The sequence below is a fragment of the Hirundo rustica genome, chromosome 4 (genome assembly GCF_015227805.2).
Source record: "Hirundo rustica isolate bHirRus1 chromosome 4, bHirRus1.pri.v3, whole genome shotgun sequence".
NCBI lineage: Eukaryota > Metazoa > Chordata > Aves > Passeriformes > Hirundinidae > Hirundo > Hirundo rustica.
Genome location: NC_053453.1, coordinates 8,007,738 through 8,029,486, shown reverse-complemented (window position 1 = coordinate 8,029,486; position 21,749 = coordinate 8,007,738). Strand labels below are relative to the sequence as shown.

General features: G+C 40.8%; 1 protein-coding gene across 3 annotated transcripts in view; it reads right to left on the bottom strand.

The window, feature by feature from the left end:
- Positions 1–316: 316 nt before the first annotated feature.
- Positions 317–21,749, bottom strand: part of SEMA3D (semaphorin 3D) — a 131,691-nt gene continuing 110,258 nt past the window's right edge. For all 3 annotated transcript variants that reach the window (XM_040062456.2, XM_040062459.2, XM_040062457.2), the window contains exons 13-18: positions 20,703–20,791; positions 18,828–18,869; positions 17,452–17,609; positions 15,365–15,429; positions 13,043–13,182; positions 317–3,329 (exon numbers count right to left, since the gene is read on the bottom strand). In XM_040062456.2, coding sequence (XP_039918390.1) covers positions 2,916–3,329; positions 13,043–13,182; positions 15,365–15,429; positions 17,452–17,609; positions 18,828–18,869; positions 20,703–20,791 — 908 coding nt within the window. In that variant the 3' untranslated portion in view covers positions 317–2,915. The remainder of the gene's footprint in view (positions 3,330–13,042; positions 13,183–15,364; positions 15,430–17,451; positions 17,610–18,827; positions 18,870–20,702; positions 20,792–21,749) is intronic.

Genomic DNA, 21,749 nt, shown 5'->3' with positions numbered 1-21,749 from the left:
TGCTCTGGTTTCCTTGCATGTGTATTACCTGCACTGTATGAGATGTGCTACCCTGGCCAGCTAAAGCATTGATCTTACCCAGTGCACCAAACCACAGACTTTTATCTATGCAGGATTATTAAATATGTTCCCTGGGGGGGCATGAACCCAATGCGACACATTGGTTTGGGAGGATATTGAATTTATTTCCCATGATGGAAGAGGTCTAATATCTCACTTGGGGTTTTATGCTACCACTGTACCCCAGACTGATGAGATCATTTCTTTAAGAAGAATCTCATTGCAAGAACATTTGAAATAAAAGAAATGAAAGTAGTTTTTAAGAGCAATAACATTTTAATTCAACCATTTAAACCTAATGTTCCCAGTACTGAGACCTTTATCCCAGATCTCTACTAAAGTCAGTTGTGGGGGGGTTCATTTGTATACAAAACCCCAATCATACCCAAACATAAGTCAGGTGATTTAGTTTTCATAAAAGAGAAAAAGTATGAAAAAAAACCCCTAGACTTGTTTTTTATGAATTAGGCAAACATGTGATGAGAGTTGTCAATTGAAGTACCACATCACCACTGATGAGAAGAGTGGATCCTTTGCCAGTGCCTGTGAATGCAGCCCACCTGCCATTCCATAGCCTTGGTGTGGTTCTACTCCTTTCCTTAATGCCCAAGCAGGACAAATGGGACTTTGTGGACTGATAAAAATCTAATAAGGAATAACTACGCAGGTTCTGTATGGTGACAGCATAATCTTCAAGCCAAGAATATTAAGTATCCCTGCACTTTATATTTAGTAGTTTAATACCCCCCCATACCTTCCCTAAGTAGTCTTAATTGGCCTTAAAATCAAGGTACCCAAATTGATGAGCCTCTTGTGAAATGCCTGGTCTACATTATTTTGCAGCAAAAATGCCAAAAAGTTCTCTGCATGTTCTCAAAGTTCTGTATGACTGGTTACTATCTTCAGCATCAGTCTTTCTGCTGATTAAAGGTCCTGTGCTGAGAAATTCCCTCCTCCCCACAGATGTATTTTATAATATTTAGCACTCAGTGCTTTACATTATCAAAGCACTGTACACATGCTATCTAATATCTCCTAATTAACTCATACATCTCCTATTAAAAAAGCATCTAAAATTAATGACATATGGTATCGCTGGCTTTTGTACAACACATGCAAGTGCAGCTTTCGGGTTTTACAAGAAATGTGGGTAAGCTGAGATTCCTTTCTGAAATCTGACAAACACTTTGCCATGTCCGACTTTCAACAGAGAGGAAATGAACAACGATGCAAATTGGACCTTCACAATTTTAGATCTGTGACTGAATGCACACACAAACACCAGCACAGGCAAGGGCTTCAGAGCCAATAGTTTTGGTCCCTTAATGAGGTGCACATCAATTGCACGGGTTTCCCACACACTTTGCTCTCAAGATCTGTAGAATGCATGAGAAACAAGTAAAGTCTGTCATTTTGGTATCCATCAAAGCCATCTTCCATGTGAGGAAGTGGCTAATTTGTCATTTCACACTCAAAAAGGCGTGAAAGTCAAAACGGAGGGAGGTTAGATGGAAGAGAGGAGAGGGGGGCTGTGACTCATGAGAGAGGACAGTAGGCCTTATTTTGAGCTCGTGTTTGTTGCTGCATATGAGAAATAAAATCAATTGAATAATACTGATGTAAAACAGACAAGGATGAGGCAAGTATTTTTTGCTTATGTGTAAAAATTTACATTATTAAACCCAAAATATAAACCATGAAGTAAGAAACACTTTACAAATGAAATTATGGTATACATCAAATTTCTAACTTACAGGTTTTATTTACACGTGGACATCTCTTATTTAATTATAATAACAGTATTAATTCCAACAACGCAAATTTTCAACTTAAAAATACATAAGACCTTTGAGAAAAAATCCCAAAGAATACACACATCTGAGGAATGTCAGCTCCGTGTCAAGAGCACTGGTCTCAGCCACTACATATTTCCCTCATCGTCTTTCATTTTAGCCTTGTTGTTGTCTTTTAATTTTCTTTTCCTCTGCATAAAACAAAGCAAACAAAGGGCCAGAGAAACAGTCAGAGTCAAACCTTTAGAGACATAGGAGAGGTGCAGGCAGGAGTCCCATTATTTGTTAATAGGATTTGTGCACATTCCTCCCATGGACCACTTAGGGAATTTAGTCCCGAGCATCTCAGTGGCAATTTCAATTAGAGTCAACATTTCATTTCAGCAGATGGACTGCAAACTGGTGGCTACTCAAACACTAACGAGTAATGCTCGATAATTCCCCTCTCTTAAACTATGATTATGCTTTCTCTTTTTTTATGGGGAGAATGAATGCTGTCCCTAAGCCAAAACTTAATTTGATTTTTTGCCGTGTCTCTCTGTGCTAGCAAACCCCACCCGTGTGCCTGTATACAGGCCCAGTGGGTAAATTAGTGGGTATTTTTGCAGATCTGTCACACATTTCTACCATGCTTCTTATTCAGAAAGATGCCAAGGAACTGGAAGTACATCTGCCTTCCCCTGAAATGCAGCCACCTCTGGGGTGGAATGTGGCAGCAAATGTTAATACAGGAACACAAACACTAAATCCTATGTGAAAATTTTGCAGGAAGTAAAGAACACAGCTCACACAGTCTAAGGCTACCCAGAAATTAACTAAAAGTGTACACTTTTTCAATGAATGCATTTGAAATTATTGCCTGGTTTGTGGCAGTCCAATAAGGAATATCTTATTTGGCATTGAATCCCACTGTACATTCTCACACAGATTAATAGTGATGGTAAGTTTTCTGATTCCAAGAAGAAGCAGTACTAATTCATAGGCAAGATGCACAAAACCAGAACACAGTATTTTATTTTTTTTTAAATGGAAAATGTCCTTTCTTTAAATAGCATTTACAAACTACGTCGATGGTGGGCTGGCTGGCTCGTGGTGCCTTCGGTTTCGCTTTTTTTTCATCTCCTGCACATGCTTCCATTTGGCACCACCTTTGTTCCGCTGCCGCCGCTTCTCCCGGTGCCACATCTGTTCACAGTACTCATCCAGGCTAAAGCTGGGGCTGCTGACGAGCTGGATGTAGTCCTTGTACCTCAGCCGGGACTCTGTCAGCAAATCCCTCACCCGGCCCTCCTCATCCTCAGTTTTCTGAGTGCTTTCCATCTGTCCATTCTCAATGACATTTAAATTCAGCTTCGCGATGGTGTGGACGAAGGTGTGCTCCTGGGCTTTGCAAAAATAGGCTCCCGCGTCCCTCCTCTGCAAGCTGCGGATCAGCAGCCCATGCTCCGTTTTAATGATCCTTTCATCAGCCTTCAGCTGTGGGGTTGGACAAGGAAAGAACACAGGAGGTGAGTCTCATTGTCAAGATGAGATGTGTGTCAGTGCTGCGCTGAGGTGGAGACAAGGCCTGGCTGGCACATGGCGTGTCCCATCCCTACGGTGCGGCTGGGACAGATACCAGCAGCTCCTTCAAGGCCTGAGTCCTGCTCCTAACTGCAACATCTGGGTCACGGACACTCAGCATGCAGTAGCAAAAGACACATGCTGTACAGCTGACAGGACAGACAGCAACACTCACCACAGCACAGAGCAGTGAGTGAGGCTGCATTCTCCAAGGAAGGGGAGCTATTTACTGCCACAAATCCCATTCATTTTCTTAACTGCTCTTTTTGAGATATCTGTAATACACCCAAAATACCAGAATGCTTGTATATATCTGCAGTGCTGAGGCCCCATTACAATGAATATGAATACTAATGCTGATTGTTACAGTGAAATGCTGTGTTTCTAATCTTCTTCAACCAAGTTTTACAAAAGGAAGTTGATCCTGGCTTTGACTCAACTGAGATGTGATTAAAAGCAGGCAATAAGGCTGGATGGATACAATAAAGTACAGTTCTTTTATTGCTAAAATCTGTGGAGAATAACTTGAGAGAAAAATAAGAATAAAAAGAACCCAAAACCCCAAACAAAATAATAGGATTGCAAGTGGGAGCTGAAGTCTGACACCATGGAGGTGTAATTTCATTTATGAATAGAAATATTTTTTAAAAATATGGAGTTACACATGTTAAAAGGTGTACCTTAGACTAGTAACACTGTCAGATAAGTTATGTATCTGATAATATGAAAATTATTTCTAAAATAACCTAAGTCAAAAAAATAGCACCCACCCCCCCCCCCCCCCAAAAAAAAAAAAAAATCACAAACGAAAAACAAACGCAAACCAAAACCAAACCAAGAAACAGGACGGGGCACTGGGCACCTAAGTATTTTTGCATCTGGGAAACAAGAAAGATAAGTGATTTCCCAAAGACCGTATAAAGATTAGTGGCAGAAGTGGAAGTAGAAAGCAGAGCCCTAACTCCCGATGCCCAACACCAGCATTTCCTTTGAAAATGACATTGGTTTGTCCCAGGCTGTTCCCTCCCAGGCGTGCTGTGTTCTGCTGCCACACAGAGGCTGCAGCACAGCCGGCACCCTCAGACCTGGATTGCTGCTGGAGGCAGCCTCAGCTCTGCTGGTGGCGTCACTGGCAAGGGGGAAAACTTCAACTCAAGGCTGGGTATTGGATTTAAGAAGGGGGGGTCTGGAGGCAGAAAGAACAAACACAAAATCTGCAAAATTTCCCAGAGTGCACATCTGACCCTCCAGCAAATTTCAGAGGATGAAGATCAGGGAGGCATAAAGATGACTAAATTAGATTTATTCACAGTGGGTAAGCTACACACAGTTTCTTTATGTAAAAAATCTGCACACGATTCCCTCTGCTACTCCATGGGAAAAAATTTATACATACATATGATTCTCCATCTGTTATGATTCTAACTCACTAGGACTTTATCACCATAGAGTCTCTTGGAGCAAAGAGATGGATGAGATGACCTTCCAGGGCTTTTAGTTTTACCCTTTTCTAAGTTTCTATGACAATGACTTTGAAATCATTAAAAAAGTTTGAGAGACCATACTGAGATCTCCAGAAAAAAACAATACACATAAATATAATGCAAACAGAGACAGAGACTTTTGTTTCCCACTGCTTCAGCTGTAATAGTCTTCAGTAATGTATGGATTAGACAGGTATGTAGGCAAGTCATATGGACGGATGGATACAGGCCTGTGCACTGCCACTGATACGAGAGCAGCAGACACCAGCAATCAGCTGCTACAAAAGCAGGTCAGATTGTAGCCCTGGTTGCCTGTTTCTCTGGCCAAGTACTTTTTGGCTTCTGCCCCCAGTTGTTGGTGTTGAGAGCTTTAGTTTCATTGTTTGTAAACTATATATAATCATGTCTACTTGGTATCCAGAGGGTGAAATTATAGAAATTTCAGGAAATTCCTGGAAAATCGATTGTCCTGACAACAGGTGCTACATGAGCACAAGCTACTTCTGATTTACCACACTGAGTTTAAACCCGAGAGATTATGGTCAAGCCACAAGCATGTACACAGAAGATAACAGGGAGACAAACTAGAAAAGGCTGTTCTTCTTTAGCAGAACCCACAGCACACGGCAGTAGTTCTAAATTGGATCAGCTAGTGACACTTCAAGTAGATGTTCCTTTTTTACAGTAAAAACAGGAACATAAAATTTACAAAAGAATCCACAAGTAAGGAGCTATAGGCAGAAATATGTCTAGGGCAGGTGTTTCCTTGTGGTGCTGCGCTCCACAGAGAGTAGCAGCAGGAGCAGGGGCCAGGTGGAAGTGGGTGTAGGCCTGGTTTTTGCAACACAACAAGGAAATCCCTTTTTTCTGCCCAGGCTTCATGTCAAAATGAAGATCCAAGTTTGTGAAATTGCGGGAAAAGCATGGTAAGAGCAGCTAACTTCCAGACATTTGGATTTCATAAGGCACTGTGCAAAGACCAAGTTCCCACATTGAGTGAAAACAGGACTGATGTCTTTGAGCTTGGGGCTTGATGCAATCGCAGCAGTAGCATCTGCCTGCCGGTGGCTCTGCCAGTATTGTAGTCTAGAGCGTCTTGACAGCTGTGCACCTCCCACACTTGGAAGGGCTCCAGCTGGCTCTTTTGCCTGGCTGGGTGCCAGTCCAAAGTGCCCTCTCTAGGGGTTTGCCTCTTTTCAGTGAAAGAAAGGCAGAATAATGGCAGAACTACACTTGAAAAGATTGCTGGACCCCCAAGTCCAGCATCCTGCTACTCATAACTATTTGCCATTCGTGTAACAGCCATCACTTTTTAGTCATAAATGTGTTAACTGATGGAGCTGTCCCCCCACTCTACCTTGGGACACTGCAGAGAAAGGTAGAAGTCTAAATTGGTTATGTCCCTTAATCCCAGCCCATCGCGACTCCTGTTTTCAATAAAGCAGCGCTCCTACGCAGTGTCCTGTGTTAACCTTGGACGTTGTTTTAGGGTGACTGTCACCTCCTCCTCTGTGCCTTCATTGTTCATTCCTTTCTTATCCTCTGGCAGGATGAAATTATGGCTCCGATTTCACACATATTGAGCAACACTTCATTACAGCTTTCTCCCCCTCACTTCTCTTTTTGGTATCCTGTTTATGTCGTTTTACCCATAGGTTCAGAACTCCTCCTGTCTTTCCTCTCTGCTTTCCACCCCACAGGGCTCTGGAGTTTCATAAACACCTGGCATTTCATTACTTGGTATTAGATCTTTAACCTTTCACTTGAATGTTTAATGTGGTCTTTGGTTCCTGACCTATAGATGTAAAATGTATTTTATTAAATACTGAGGAAAGTGAAAGGACTACTTAAATAAAAGAAATTTTCTTTTGCTCAACTGTGGATTCACTGTTTCACCCCCCACCATGTCAAAATCAGTAACTCTTCTAAAATATTTATAAATAGGATTTAACAATTCACAAGTACACGAGCTTAAATTCATAAAAGCTTGCTGACATGTCCTTAAATTTGAACATACAATAAAACTTTATCATGAGAGACATAGTTTTGTTCCATAGGAAACAAAAATCACAAAAAATGAAGCAATTGATTACCAATAGGTTTCTTGTCTTAGTGAAGTGTGAGCAGAATTTTTACAAGATTGTATCAAAAAATTTTATTTTCATCCTTCATGAGAAGCACATAAGCTTTCCAAAAATTACATTACCTGAATTATGAAACATGCCATAGATACTGGCAATGTATGACAAATTGAAAAGATCCCCATGCAAATCTAACACTTGACTTTCACAAGCTGAATTTAACAATGGAGAAAAAAAAAAAAAGTATTGCCAATAATGATGGCAAATCTTTAAAAAATCAGTAAGTTGGAGAACAGGATTTGAAAGTGCTATGACCAGGTTAGGTCAATGCTTTTTGTCCTTTGCTAATGACATGTTTAGATAGCTCCCTCTTTACAAATAATTCACATGTCAACTCTTTCACAGTTAAAACACTGCACCTGTCTGGGAGAAGAAAGTGGCTTCAAAGCCTGCCTTTCTTCATTAATCAACATGTGAAAAAATGTTAGAGGTAAAGCTGGACTAATCATGGGTTAGCTGCAACAAATTGAGAGAGGGAGAAAAGAAAATTAGGAACATTTGCAGAGAATTCACATTCATATTGTTTTTCTATTGTTTTCTTTTTCATCCTCATCATTTGACTGGAAATAAAGATCACTCTAGGGTTTTTCTGACATTATTGTTACACATGATTGTTTCTCTTGTATGGGAAAATAATAATTTAGCTACAACACAGCTGTAGAGTTAATTTTTTTTTAACATCTTTTTTTTTACGAACAGCCTCAGGAAAAATGAAGAACATGTTGCTGGTACAATGTCATTACGGAAATGCATGATTCCCATTAGTTTCAAGGTGAAGTTTACTTCTTATTCTGAAGACTAAACTTTAAAACTTCTCCATTCCTATCACTCCCCCAATATATCCAAATCAAATCAGAAATGTCACTCAGTTCAGAGTTACTTCTCTTCTTTCCCCATGAACTTGTCAAAAATATTTTTACTTAAGACACTGAAAGCACTAGGAAAAAAAGGCAATGGGTTATATAACAAAATAAAAGAATGAAAACATGTGAACTATAAGTAGTCCTTAGGCTGCAGAATTAATCTCTTTTTTTTCTTTTATCCATCTCTCTTGACCTTCTTTCTCATTGACCTAAAGATTCAAACACTGAACTACACTCCCCTGACAGAAGGGAAATTCAGTCCTTGCCGTTGTGTTCTCTGTTTTACTCAGCCATCACCCAACTCCTAGATTTCAGGGCTGGCACTGAATCTGTGGCCGTTTTTCTTAAGGTTCTGCTAGACCAGATGTTTGTAACAAACGAAGTTGCCATCATGATGCAAAAACCTCCAGATGCAAAGAGATATGGAAACTCATGTCTCGGATAAACTGAAAAAAATGCCTAAAATACTGAATGAAGCAACATCTCCCTGCTCTGATGGGGGTACTAGGTCACAATGTTGTGCCTTGGAAAATGTCCTGCCCAAAAGTGAGTCCAGCTCTTTGTATATACCAAAATATCAGATGGTCCTTAAATTTGGTCCGTCAGGAAAACAAAGTCTGGGCTGTGGGGCAGGAATGTGGAAAGGGTGAGAACTGCTGAAGGAGAAACTGGAATGTCTCCACGCATTTTGGTGGATTTATTTTCACCATCAGGTATGAGCAGAGCAGAAAGAATTAGGTTAAAAGTGATCTGCACCTATTCTGTCACTTTAGACCACATGGTTTGTTCTGTCCTCTGCTGCTGAGGAGGCAGCATCAGGAGTCAGAGGCAACTCAGGGTGAAGTGCAGCTGAGAGCAGAGGGGCTGGTGCTTTTCAGAGCCATGAGGCACCAAAACGAATGCCTTTGTAGGGAGGCACATATTTGCCTTTTGCAGTCCTGATGCTTATTATATACATAAAAAAAACCAGGACTCTTTTTGAGAAGCAACTATTATCTGTTTAAAGCTTCAAAGAGCTTCAGCAGTTTAAGACACTACGAACAGATGACGTCCCCAGAGTTTTTTATGAACTCCAGGCACTGAAACACTCTCCGTCATCCCAGTGACTAACGCTGCACGCACAGGAACAAACATGATCAATTGCGTGAGCAACGCTAACCACAAAAGCACTAGATATTTGACTCCTGACCTTAAAACAGCCCTAAACTACAGGGAAATGTACTCCCACTGGCAGCAAAATGACCTGGTGACAGCTTCTGTACCACAGGAGATCCTGTCCCTCCCCACAGGTTGCTCTGCCTGGAAGTCACATTCTGAACCATGACCTTCAGGGTGAAATGTCGGGGACATCCTGCTGGGCCAAATGCTTCCCATCTAGTCTGGATTTTGCCCTTTCCCTTCCCTCAGGAAGCTGCAGTGCTTGTCTGGGACAGTGCAAAGCCATCTCATTGTAAAGCCAAGTTTAAAGACTTGCTGAGACATTATAGCTCCAGCCCTGGAACTAAAAGTCCGTAACCTAAGTTCCAGGTGCGTGGAGTGGTTTGCAAAGCATGGTATCGTCATCACAATAAGTTACACTGCTAAGACATGCACTAAAAGAATGCACAGTGTTATTTGAGAAATCTGCTGCAGGAAGGGAGACAGAGAGAGCAGAAAATATAATTGGACTGGGAAAAGTTATAGTAATGCATTGGTTGAGCAAAGAGCTATACATTAAATATGACCTCACTGTTCCTGTCACATATGGTATTTTTGTCAAACTGAAGTACTTTAAAAATAAAGTCAATTACTCTCATCTTTGGATTTTCTAGGAAGGTCTCCAATCAGGTTTTCATACTGATGAACTCATTTTCACTGGTAAGTCAAGTTAGAAAACCTGGAAACCTCAATTTCTGAATCTGCAAATTACCAAGGGATTATCATTTTAACCATTTCAGCCCTTATTCCATCAAATAGGGGGAATGATTGTTATCTCTATAGGCCTGGTCAACCATTTAGGTATCCATAATGAAATTAGGAATTTACCTTTATGCATTTGAAAACATGTAATTTTTACATGAATATGGTTATCTTCAAAAGTAAACCAAAAAACCTTTTTTTTTTTCTTCTAAAAATGATATCTACCAATATAACATATGCAAACTGAGTTTGTTCAGGACCTCAATTTCTTAGGATCCTGAAACTAAGCTGGGTCAAAATACTAGAAATTGGTATTATTACAATTTTCTGGCAAGCTTCAAACAAAACTTATATCTATACACTGTCTTTAAGTGACCTGATCTTCTAATCATCAATGTGTGCATATGCATTTCTATAAGCTATTCTCTTCGGATTAAAAAAAAAAAAAAAAAAAAAAAAAAAAAAAAAAAAAAACCAACACCAAAAAACACCAAAAAATCCCCCAAAACCCCAAGCAAAAACAAACAAACAAATGAACAAACAGAACGAAAACAAAACACCTCAAGAGATTATTTTTATCATAACTAGATCACAGAGGCACTGCTGTGGCTTTAGGCACAACGTGTGGCAAAAAGCTCTTTGCCTGCTTTTAACATTCATATTGTAGAAAATCTGTGCAGACCTCTCCTTCAGATTTCCCACTAAATTTGCCTCAGAGGTTAATCCAGCCTTTTAGGAAAGATTTACTTTTCTCATGCAAACAGATGTCAGACTGTTTACACAGAGCAAGCCCAGTAAACATTGCTGTTAATTTGCAAAGATGAATTTTGTGTGCTTGCTGGGGCTTCTAATGCCACCACACATGCACACATTCCCTAACTCCCTCCCAATGTGCACATCCCTGGCATGCTGGGCAATCCTGCTGTATTGGACATCAACAGGCTGGGTAAGTGGCATTTGGCTCAGAAGAAGTAGAAGGGGGCAGGCCACTGCCACAACAAACCTTTTGGAAATACAAAGTGTGTCAAGAAAGAGTATAGCCTTAATTTAGGCTCTGCTATACATGTTAGCATGCTGTAAATTTGCTCAAAAGTTGGTTTGACCTGCAGTTTGTTCTACAATCAAACAAGAAAGACAGCTTGAGCTTGGTTCCATGACCTTCAGAGGCCTAGCTGAACCTGTGATTTATGAGAAAATCAACTGATAATATCTTTTTTCCTTAAATTGATACGGATAGACTCAGAAGCAGACCTTCAAAAGACGTTTTTAAGTCTTGAAAGTGTAATCTCTTACGATATAGAAATATTACATTCTTCTCAGGGAACTGGCTCATTTATGCAAAATTTTTCATTAATGGTATCGTTGCAATACATTATTTTTAAAATGATTGAGTCTCAAAACTTGACATAACTTCTCATGCAGAAAAAGAAAGAAAACTACACACAAGAAAAGAAAAACAAGAACAAACACCCCCTTTCCCCTTGCCCCCCAAGTCAGAAACCTGTTAACTATCTGCCTAAATTTACTTTAAAATCAGTCTTAAACACACGGTAAGAATTAAGAAAGTACTTCACTTGCTTCCCTGATCAAATATGTGAGTGCATTTACAAACTGCTGCCTCAGGGAAGGTGAGCACAGAGACTCCTGTACAGGAGAGTAAAGGTAACTCCATTTCAGTAAAATGAATGACGGTAGGTCTTTAAGTGCCTATACACTTTTAGCTGTGTGTGCACTTCAACTTCCTGGGGCTAAGAGGACACTTGGCCATCTGATCAGAAGGCTTATTTTTTCCACATATGGGCTATAATGGGGGTTACAGGTAGTATTTCAAAGTAGTAATCTCTTTCTTTTGGTGTTAATGCACCTGTCTAAAAATTAATTAAGCTTTTTTCCCCAGCAGAGGAAAAAGTTTTGTCAATCCAAAACATGTGTAAGAGAAGGGGAATAAATTAAAAGTATTGGAGTGTTACAGTCAATATATAGCCTTGTAGGTTTTTGTCTTATCTGGTAGAAAATCAGAAGTATCCCCTAACTCTGGCTTCCTGGGCCAAGACATAACTGGGTTTTGCAACTCTGGGTGACTATCATGAGTCACATCTCACCCAGAGGCGATTCTCTCACAGACACTTGCCCTGGCCTTCATCTCCCCAGCCTTTGAAAAAGGCCAGCACATTCTCTGCACTCAGGAAGTCACATAGGATGAATTATCACTAAGAGTGGAAGACCAGTTATATGTTTGATAGTTCCTAACATTTAAACTAATTTTTGTCTTGGATGAACATTTAACAGAAAAGCATATCTAGCACCTGGGACCAGATCCTTTGAAAGAGCAGTTCATTTCCCTTCTCCCTCCCTGCTGCCATGGTTGCCATCACAGCAGGATTTGGCCTCAGACACAAAATCACTCATGTAAGAGAAAGGCTATGAAAACTCCTGAGGTTTGAAACTCACTCACAAACCCAGTTCAAACAAGTTCCAATACACTGACCGTTTATCCATGCTGGAGAGCCCCTTTGTCACTAGCACAGAGAGAAATCATTGGGAAATGTGCAGGGGTTTGCAGTGACCTGGAGGCTTCTCCAGAGCGTCTCCATCAGTGAGGACCCCAAAGCTGCATCCCAAAGGAATTAAGGGCCATCACAAATCTCACTGCTTTCTACACCAGATGTAAGGAGAAATCCCTAACCTGAATTGTCTGCATCATTGCAGAGCGTCATTTAAGCAAAAATCTTAGACTCCACTAACAAGGAAAAAATCAAATAAAAAGCCTTTTAACCACACAGGCCATTCCTCCTCTGGGGAGAGATGGAGAGAAGCTGCAAACCATACATGCAGTTCTTAACTACACTGCTTCACATGGCAAGGGAAAGCAATCAGACACTAAATAGAGCTGAGATTTTATTGAAACACAGTGTTTTGATCATACTTTTACCTACAGAAGCAGACACAATAAATATCAGACAAAAGATCTTTGATTTTTTATCACTGACCTATATTATCTTTTTTTTTTTTTTAATAGGATGAGCAAGTCAAAATAATTATCAAAATCTGCTTATGATACAGTGCAAATGGCTTCTCTCTTCCCCACTGAATGCCCCAAACGGTGATAGCAGGATGCTATTTGATACCCAAGGTGAGGCAGGGGAAAGTAAAACATCAGCTAGTCCCAGTAACTCCTGCCTCTCAATGCTCAGCTGAACTCTCCACGGAGGAAACCTGCCTTGATGATTATAACTTACCTCTTCTCGATGTTCTTCTCCAGAGCGCTGCACGTACCACCTAATAGAGGCTTGCTGGGACTTAGGAGTACATTCCAGAAAAGTTGAATTAAATTCTATGCCAAAAATCACCTTTTCATCAGCAGTTTCATGACTAATGCCTGGAAAGCAAACATGGTACAGGAGATTAACCCTGACCTGCTTTTTAAAGCAATGGGAAAACAGCCTGATTCAGAACAGATGCTATAAGAGCGAGTGAATTATAAAAACGCAAAAGGAAACTTAACTTTTAGCTTAAACTATAACTATGAGGATTTAGAGGCGGCTGCTAACCTTCCTTCAGTGCAACTGGTTTTTAAGGAGGTCAATAAAACCTGCATCATGAGCTTGCTCCATTTGAAAGTTGGGGCTTTCACCTATGAGGAATTTAAAATCTGACATGTATTTTTCCTTTAAGTAATGCAGCTACTAAACCTGAGCTAAACCTGCTGAAGTTACATTGTATGGTCTGGTTTGTTCACCCGAAGGGTTCACAGGGCTAAAGAGAATTGAAGTTTTCCTCCCTTTAGTGTAATTTGAAATGCTCTGTAGTATGTTTCAGACAAACACTGAAGGACCCATGAGGAGATCTGAAATACTTTCTTGGTCTTCTGTAAATCTGAGCAAGTAATTTCTAATCTCTGCATCTTCATTTTTCTTTCTGGTCTGTCTTATCTGAGTCTTACCTACCTTACCAAGAGACTAAAGCTGTTTCTTATGCCCTGTGAATAACAGAAAGGAAGGTGAAAGCAGTGGAGTCTCCTGAATCAAAAGTTAGCTCCACATCAGAATTAAAACCATTTTGGATTGTGCTTTCAATACAAGTACCTATATGAGATCTAGAGAAATTCAAGCTCTCTGCATTATTTCCCTGTGCCATGAAGACTTCGGTAGAGCCAAACAACTTCATTCAGCCAACAGAGTCTCTGGGAGAAAGCCTCACACAGTGGAGTACTGAATTCAAATAAGTTTGGGGACCATAATATTATGAATTGTCACAAATGGTCTAAATAAGCCAAAAGCCTGGAGTGACAAAGGTCGGTGTCATGCATTTACAGCACACAGGAGTCAGTCCCAGGGGGGTAAAATTGTAATTGGAGGCCCTGTGTTGGGGCAAAGAATTAATACCAATTTCCGTGCTACAAGACTGTAGATTTGTCTAATAAAGCTAACTCTTCTAGTATCTCTTTATCCTTCCAGGAAAATGTGACACTGTCAGCCTTTCTGCTAGGGTTTCTATAACCTTGAGCTTTGCACAGTCTCAGATATCAGTGTTTGGAGAGTCATGGCAAGCAGCAAGCAAGGAAATTTTTTCCCTTGGGATGAACAGGAGTTTTGTCGTTGACTTTGATGGAAATGGGATCTTACCCTGACTTTTTAACTGTGTCTGCAAGTGCACATGTACAGTCAGGGCCCTCTAGACTGTGCAACAGACTTCAGGCTTTGATCCCGTGGCAAGCAGCTCTGATTTCTGCACTGCCTCCCACTGTGGTCTGCAGCAGGCACCCAGCACCGCAGCGGCACGGAATAACCGGAGATCAATGGGAAGGGATGGCTTGTCCCAAAGCCAGTGCTCAACGTGGTGATACAATCAATGCTGTTTTGTCTGGATTGTTCATTTTAATAAGAAGCTAGAAGAACCCCAGACAAAGCCATGCTTGGGTTTGAATGCTATTCATTTATTTTATGCTGCCACAGAGATTGCTGTGTAACCGCAGGGTTTCATACTGACAGTGCTTGCTGGGAGAGAAGGGCTGCAGATGCCAGAGGAGCAGCCAGACCCTTTGGCATCTGAAAAGAAGGGTGTGGGAAAGGGAGGGGGAAGCGGGCAGGGAGAAGGGGGTAGGCTCTTGTTAATAACAGGAGTATTTAAGTAGCTGTGGGAAGGGGAAGGGGCTGGTTTGGCAGCTGCAGCTCAGTCTTGGGGCCTGTGTCAAGTGGCAGAGGAGACATGGCAGGCTCCCCACCAGCTTCCTTGTGGGATTTGCTGCCCTGTTTCTGAATGGAACACCATGCACATCTCATTAGCTGCTTTAAGGGATGTTTTGGTGTCAGGGGCATATCTCCCTGCCAGGTGTGAGTGCTGGAGAGGGTTGTCCATAAGGGATGCAAGGGTGACATCCCATGCTGGCTGTCCCTTACCAGCTCTAGGTCTGAAAATTTAACTGTGGGAGGTGTAATGGATATGAAGTGTAGCAAAGGCAACTGTTCTGCTGCACTCAGCAAGTTTTTGGAGAAAAAGACCCTCACAGCAAAATCTGATGCCTAAGCAACAAAACAGCAAGAAAGGTGAAAAATACTCACTGTCTTCCACATCCCAGCACTGGGCAACTGGGTCTCCATACTTGACATCCTGCCTTCTGGCTCGCCTATGGGAAGAGCATGCAAACTTGTAACACTTCAGACATAATTGCTGGAATGCAACAACAAAATACAGAGGAGCTCAGCAGATGTGGACTTGCATTGCTCCCATCCCACTGCTGACAATTACAGTCTTAACTAAAACCAGTCTCACCCTCAAAGCAGCATGTGGCCTAGAGAGATTTGTACAACTGACATAAAGAGAAGAGCCTGTGATTTGGGAAAACCACTGGGAGGGGATAGAAAAAAAGTGAGAGAAAAATATCTGCTTCTAAAATAAAGATTGTGTAATACAGTGACAGAGTGTCTAAATTTGCTTTAGGAGTACAGGTCTTCTGGTGGGGTGGACTGTGTTGCAAATATCCAAAAAGATTTCATGTTGTAGATCATGAAAAAGATCTTAAGGTCAGGTGATATTCAAAATAAAGCTCAGTATTAGCCCAAGGTAACACTGACTAATGAACCAATTACTAAAATGAAGAGACAAGAGCATATATTTTAGTTTGTTAACAAACAATTGACAAATCTGGTTATCTTTCATCTTTGTGGACTGAAAAAACATAAGGCAATGGTCTGAGATGATCTACTAACTTGCCAGCCAGTCTCTGGGTATGTTACATGAACTCACCACGATGACTGTCATTTCAGTGTAATAGCACTAAAAAGAAAGTAAAACTCTTCCTCTGTATATAACTGCATTTATCTCACAACAGCTATGAAAAAAAATGGAAACTTTTTCAATTTTTCAGTAGAAGAACTGAAGACCCAGGAAAGAACTGGTTCTTTCCTCACAAACAGCAGCAGTGGGACCTCCCGTGTGCAGAGCAACGCCTCGGAAGGAGAGCAGGTTGCCAAGGCCAATCTGTCCACTGAGAAAAAGCTGTAGACACGCTGGAAGCACAGCCTTCAGCACAGAAGGAAAACATTCAAGTAACTGATCTGCTGCAGGGTTCCCAGGGCCAGTCACCCATCCTTTGTTTTGGAGACACAGTCTTTTGGCCTTGCCTCCAAACTGCACATCTGTTAAAAAGCACGGACCATCGATCTCCGTGTCCCAGTCCACCCCAGACTTCAGCAAGCCTCACGTGTCACTAACTTTGCAGTGAGCCTGAACACTTGCTTTTCTCCTTTCATTTATGCTTCTCTGAATTCAGTTTGCTTTGGCTATGAGGGAGAACACATAAAGTTTCTTGACACCATGACATGATAACTTATGAGTCATTAACTTCAATGGCTCAGGACCCAGCCCTGTGACCCCTAAGGTAGAAAGTGTCATTCCAGAGCCTGAGCTCAAACTGCAACCCCACTGCAAGAATTACTGTCAGGAGGACTTTGTCCAAAGTGGAATGAAGAGGCTGTGAAGGACTCTGGTTCCAGCTAAATCAGCCGAAAACTTCAGCAGACACATCCAGCAGATTAGGTACTGCACTGCTCGACCTTAGAGTGTACTCTCACTCCATCCAGACCCAAGGTGCTGTCCCTAGCTGGTGGGTACAGAAAATTCAGATGAAGCTTCTTTCAATGTGGAAAGACTGCTGCCAATGTGGTCAAATCATGGTACTTAAATGTCTGTCTCTCTCTCATGGCTAGACCACAAATACAATTCTTGGGTTAGGTCAGGGAATTAAATATATTTTATTATTGACCACTCTGGGAAGTTATGTTAAACTCTGCTTTCTAACTACTATGAAAAAGTCAGAAGCTTAAGAAAGCCTCTTGCCTCTTGGGCTGAGTTAGCCGCAACCTGGACCTCCATCTGAGCATCTTGTGCCTTAAAGTATTCAGCATAAAAAAGGAAAGTGATGGATTTATGATGTTAGCTGCAGTGGCCAAGTTACTGTCACACACATTTAAACAAAGCTATGTTGTCTTCACAGCTCTTTGAGCAGAAATGGGAAACATGGCCAGAGTATGATCACATTTTAAGGCAAATGATATGCTAAGTAAAAAGGCAACAAGTTATGAATTGGAACATCTAAAATTCTTGCAAGCAGCAAGATCTTTTACAGCACAGCGTGTTTTTTTCTTACCTTTTAGAAGTGGGGGCATATCTGGAACAAGAGTTTCCATCCCAGGCACAGTATGGGTCTCTGGCAAGGCAGCAGTCAGCACAAGCCTTCCCATACGTGTGACATCTGTGCAGAGAGAGCTGAACCAATCCATCCCTGGAACCGATGTACAATTGTTGCTGCAAATCAGGCAAAGCAAATTAATTAGGAGTGTTCTCCAAGTAGCCACTGTAAAAAGTTCCCTTCTTCAGTGCCACAGTTGCAGACTTTTGACCTTATCCCAGATTTTGTAAAACAAGGGACTAATTCCTCCTTTAGTGTAAAATATTTCTCAGGGCTCAATGTGAACTGGCCAGTGCCCATCCATCCCAACAACAGAGCAGAGAGAAAAGGGGACTGCAGTCCTGGAAAGACACCAGCACTCAACCCTCACACCTTTAGATGTGTGCTGCGGTAAAAGATCAGAAGCAAACCATGGAAAGAATGGCTTAATAACACATTTAAAAACGAGGGGCTGGATAATCATGATGTTAACAATCTGGGAACTAGGGGTGACCTCGTGTGAATAAACTTCATGTTCTGGTTCTGATCCTGAGGTAGGACAGGGATAATGTTACTCCCCTCTCCCCAATGTGCAAGTGGATTGCCTGTGGAGCCAAGGGTGGTCCAAGCTGGAGCTGGCTCATGCAACACTTCCATCTGGCCTGCCACCTTTTTTCATGGGAGATGGGACCCAGCTGTGCTGTGCGTGCCTGAAAGGCAAAATACCTCCTCCCGTGTGAGTGAGCCGTGCTGTGCCAGAGCTGCTCTGGCCACTTCTGTGGGTCAGGGAGGGGTGGCTCTGGTGTTACGCTGCCTCCTGAACATGCACGGAGCCATCACAGAGCTTGGAGCTGCCATAAAACCGTTTCCCATCAGCAGACACCGCACTGGGACTGGCCCCACTGCTGCCGAGGTTGGACCACCCAGATTCAGGCTGCAATTTTAGAGGAGGGGGATTGCTTGTGTGCATACAAATTTCAGCACAGCGAGGCCCTGATCTCTCCTGACTACTAATAAAAATAAAAACAAAAATAGTAATAATAATTTATTACTAGATTGTAAAGAGACAAGTATTTCTGGAGGCTGGAAAAAGAATGTGCATTGCACTTACAAAACCCACTACCATATGACTAAAGGTTTGTTTCCCTGAATAATTACAAGCCTGGGTACACAAATTACTGTTTGTAAGCAAATAGGAATTAGGCAGGCAAACAATTTCAAACATATCTCCTTCCTTCCAGTTACATTTTAAGTGCCATCCATGGACAGCCTGGCCATTAAGCAACAGGCGTCACCTGAAAATAGGTGTTCACTGTACCCCATATCCTCCAGTAGTTAAACAAGATTATGATTACCTGTTTCTGAGAAATCTCCATGGTTGAGATAAATGAAGGATGCTAAAAAATAAAATATCAAGGTGTATTAGTTTACAAATTCTCTACTTTTAGTGAAAAAGAGAGCAAAACCTAACATACAATAAGCAAATAAAGTTACAGTTTCATCTGCACGGCTTAAACAAATATGAAAAAAAAAAAAAAAAACCAACGAAAAAACAAACAAACCAAACAGAAAATCAAGAAACTCATGCTTCCAAAAAGAACTCCCATAAATTTCCCCAGCTGGAAGGAGGGAATTAGCTTTAATTCTCAGAGTTTGCTATCTATCCCATCCTGGGCAATGAGCCTTCACATCAACTTTCATTTGTATTAAGCATTATTTGAAAGGCTTAGTTGCCATTTAAGGGATCCATAGGCAGATCTCTGCACCAGGCTGTATTTCATGGCTATGAGAGACAGTGGAATTTTTGCCTGTGACTGATGTAAGACCAGCACAAAGCTCAGGGTATTATCTATCACCCAACAGAAGATTTATCTAAGCCTATTGTTTAATATTAGTGGAATTTGAGGAAATAAAGCATGTTTTTTTCAGCCATTACCCCCTTCAATTTTCTGGATTCAAAAACATAGGGGTAGCATTTATAAATGTTACCAATAAAAATGTGAAGGAATGTCTGCTGAGTAGAAACAAAAATGACCTCTTTTTTGTTTTAAATATGGCACATTTTCCCTTGACGTTATGTTTTAAGAACGCAGCAAACTGGTGCACATACTGGAACTGCTCATTATTTGGCAGGCCACTGAGTAATCTTGGTATTTTCTGAGTGATACTTATAATTAGTGTCCAAGAGAGTGGGAAGAAGACATAGAGATAATTTAAATCAAAGTTTCATCATACACATGACATATCAAAAGGCATATGAAGAAATGAACTTTTTGAAATAATTGTTAATGATCCCGTGCCTACACTTGGAAAAGTACCAAATTCATTTCTTCAGTATGGACAACAATTTGGGCTGTACAGCACTTAGGAGAGAGGATGTGTGAGAAAGTAATCAAAATGCCATGGACACAGATGAACTTTAATGGAAAAGCAAAATGAAAAACTGAAGAAGAGCTGTGCAGCATGAGAAGAAAGCAAAGTGGAAATGCAAAGAACTAAGAAGAAACTAATAAGTGGAAAAGATAATCAGTAGGGAAGACAAAGGTTTCAATTTTTTCTTATGGAAAAGTATGATGATGTCAGCTCCTTTACCAGCACCGAAGTTAATCAGAAATTGTGGTTGTGCAACAAAAAGAATCTTGCACTTTTTACAAGCTGTATTTATGAAGAAGTCATTGGTGTTAGCAGGGTTCCAGCTATAGAATAACCAAATCAAAATGGTCAAAAATACTGAGTCTGCCTTCACCAATAAATTAAAGTACACTGATAATCAAAACTAACTTGTTTTTCTATTTTCCTTAAGTTTTTATGTTGCTATTTTAAAGGATTTCTCTGCACCCATGGAATTCCATGTGTTTTTTTTTAAATATGATTGTATCTAGAATACTGCCAATGCCAATTGGGCCATAAAAAATTTTACATTAAAAATACAATACTACTATTTTAATATGTATAAATAATAAAAAATGTTGGCCCATAATAAGATTTTAAACTATAACAAGCAGGCTAAATGAGACTTTCTACAGGTTTGAAAAATCACGGTCTGTTTGGTTTAGGACATTTTTCAATTGACTCGCCCAAAGAATACCAAGGCATTTAAAAATTTACTTAGTGTCCCTCTGGAAACTTGAACAAGTTCCAATAAACAAACAACCAGACAGACAAAGCCAGTTTGGGCCACAAAGTCCCCTGAATGATATTTAATTAATGTTGTGGCTATTAATGCTTACCTTGAATACCTGCAGCTCTTCCAGGATCACCTCCTCCTTGGTCCACTTCTCCTTTGTGATACTCACAGCCTTCAGGACTGTGCCTACGTCTGAAAAAAATGTGCCTCACGTAAATAAAATGCACAGGTATGTTTCAATATGGATGGGCCACTCCATTTCCTGCCCTGTAGATAAAGCTAATCCATGAGGGATGCGGATTTCCAACCACATCTATCCCCACTGCAGCCACTGCTGCTTGCAGAGCTCTCTCCATACAGTGCATTTATGGTTCCACTGAATGGCTGAGCCAACACAGTCACAGGCTGCTCCTGGCATGGTCCAACTCTCCTGCTACACAAACACACAAACACAGACGAGCATGTCCATGCTGCCAGCTACAAGTTTCTGCACATTTCCCTGAGCCAGAACTGGGGCCCATCTGACCCCAAGGAGAACCAGCTCAGGGGACTAAATTGGCAGAAAATTATTTCCTCTTTTTTATAGAAATCATTTGTTTCCAGTATAGCTCCTTAATCAGAAGTAAGCTTCATTTCAATACAAGGAGTTAAGCAACACACTTTTAATTTTTTTTTTTTTCATTTAAGGAATTTTTTAAAAACAACCCCTTCATTCAGCATAATTACTTCATTGGAGTCATCTAGAGATTTTTTTTAAAGTTAAATCTATTCATCAATTTTAATTTGAATTCTTGCATGGTGAAAAAAATAGCTGCTCATTTCATGTCAGACCATTACGCATTAGTGAGCCTTGAATGGCCTTAAAAAGAACTCAGAAATTGCTCAGGGGAAGTGGGTTGGATGCTGGGATGTGGTAATGATGCAGTGCAGCTTAGTCCTAAGCTCTATGCCGAGTACTGAAATAATGAAAAATGAACGAGATTTTCATTATTCTTTTCCCAAACCACTGAAGTTCATATTACCAATCAAAGACAAATTATTACAGTTTGCCTTATGAATTGCAGCTTTTTTTTCAGTTTGTTTGACATAATTGCCAAAGCCTGCACATGTACAAGTTGGTTGTGCACATTCAAACATATAAGCTACTGAT